The sequence below is a fragment of the Galeopterus variegatus genome, unplaced genomic scaffold, assembly GCF_000696425.1.
Source record: "Galeopterus variegatus unplaced genomic scaffold, G_variegatus-3.0.2 Scaffold4179, whole genome shotgun sequence".
Lineage (NCBI taxonomy): Eukaryota > Metazoa > Chordata > Mammalia > Dermoptera > Cynocephalidae > Galeopterus > Galeopterus variegatus.
In genome coordinates, this window is record NW_007730290.1 from 117,302 (window position 1) to 118,997 (window position 1,696).

Genomic DNA, 1,696 nt, shown 5'->3' on the forward strand with positions numbered 1-1,696 from the left:
GCAGGAGCGCGCCGCCGCACTCCCAAGCGGCGCACTGTAGCAGTGCGCCACCGGGCCGGCCTGCCCATATATCTTTAAATCCCTATCATCCCTTCATTCCCTAACGCCATCCATCCAGGCCTGCTCCTATAAGCATTTGTATCTGCAGCCCTGAATTGAGACTTCTCATTTCACAAGCAAGGAAATCCATGTGCACAGACAGTAACTGGCTTCTCTAAATCCAATCAGTAGCAGAGGCAAGACAGGAATTCACATCAACTGACTCCAAACCTGCAAGTAAAATTAAGAAGCAGGACAACATTATCTCCTTAACAACACTATGTTTTCAACAGAACATACCGATCTGATAGGAGCCTGTCCAATCCCTCTTCCTGGAAAGGCCACAGCTTCCTGGATAATTCTTTAGGAACCATCTGCCAGTGGAAACATGGGATTTGCAAACACGGATTTCAGAAAATTAGAACAATGAACAGAATGGTCCATTAGAATGATGATGATGATGATGATGATGATGGTAAGTACTGTTATTTATCTTAGTTTAATGAGGGCAAACATGTACTGAGAACTTTAACTTTACACCAGGCACTGTGAAAAGGAGAGAAGGTCAGCAGACCTGGAATGCTTTCTGGCTATGCCATTAGTTTAAATAACTAACAAAGGATCCCTTTACATTCTCACTGTCAGATTCTCTGCCCAGGGTCCATGGCCTGGGATAATGCTTATTGACACTACATGATTGAGTTTACAATGTCTTTCAACTAGGATTCTCAAACTTTAGTGTGAAAAATGTCTCCTGGGGGGCTTATTTAAAATGCAGATTCCTGGACCATCCCCAAAAGAGTCCAAGGAGGGCCCAGGGGTCTGGAGGTATAGTAAAGTCCCCAGGCAGTGCTGATACAAGTGACCCCAGTTCACAGATTAAGAGACACTGCAGTGGAGGCTCTGTGGTATATTTCCTCCTAGAGACAATGTCCATCTGAAATTTGGAGTCATCTCCAATTTCATCAAATTGTGAAAACCTTGACTGCTAAAAAAAATAACAGAAGATAAAAAGTGGCCCAGATTTTGTTTTCTCCCCATCACTGTGGGTGCCCATATCTGAAAGCATGTCCATTCTATTCTGTGCAGACCTCAGTCTGCTCTGGGATCATCTCCCAGGAGGCAGGTAGCTACTCACTGGTGGAAAGGGAGAGGCAGGGGCTCCAGAGCTGACACAGGCACCAGGCCCCGCTGACCCGTCACCAGGGACACGCCTTCCCACTCAGACCCGCCTTCATCTATCTTCACTGAGATTAACTCGTTCTTGCAAAGCGTCAGATACTCTCCTTCCTTCTCAGCTGGCTGAGCCACGGAGCACATGGCTCTGCAGAAGAAGTGGCCTGTAGATAATGAGAAAAGCCCTTTCCTAGGAGTAGCAGGAAGTAAAAAGGGATTATCACATAATGTAATGTTTCTGTTCAGAGCCCAAATACTTTTCTTCCTGGGAGTAAAGCAGACAGTCCAGGGGGAGGCAATGTAACAGGTCCTTGCAATCCCAGGAAAACTGGTACCAAGAAAAAAAAGCCACTGAGAAGGAATTTACTTAAAATAGACACCAACATTTCTGAATAATTTGTAAGCATAATGCTTAATTGAGACTTTGAAAAAGAAATGAAACAAAAACTTATGAAAATGTATTTATATTTAACAGAAATCC

The 1,696-nt window shown here is 44.3% G+C and overlaps 1 protein-coding gene across 1 annotated transcript in view; it reads right to left on the bottom strand.

Annotated features, from left to right (window-relative positions):
• The window catches only part of SH3TC2 (SH3 domain and tetratricopeptide repeats 2), a 68,808-nt gene that overhangs the window by 44,785 nt on the left and 22,327 nt on the right, over window positions 1-1,696 (bottom strand). The window contains exons 6-7 of the mRNA XM_008586918.1: window positions 1,178-1,379; window positions 340-413 (exon numbers count right to left, since the gene is read on the bottom strand). Of these exons, the coding sequence (XP_008585140.1) occupies window positions 340-413; window positions 1,178-1,379 (276 nt within the window). The remainder of the gene's footprint in view (window positions 1-339; window positions 414-1,177; window positions 1,380-1,696) is intronic.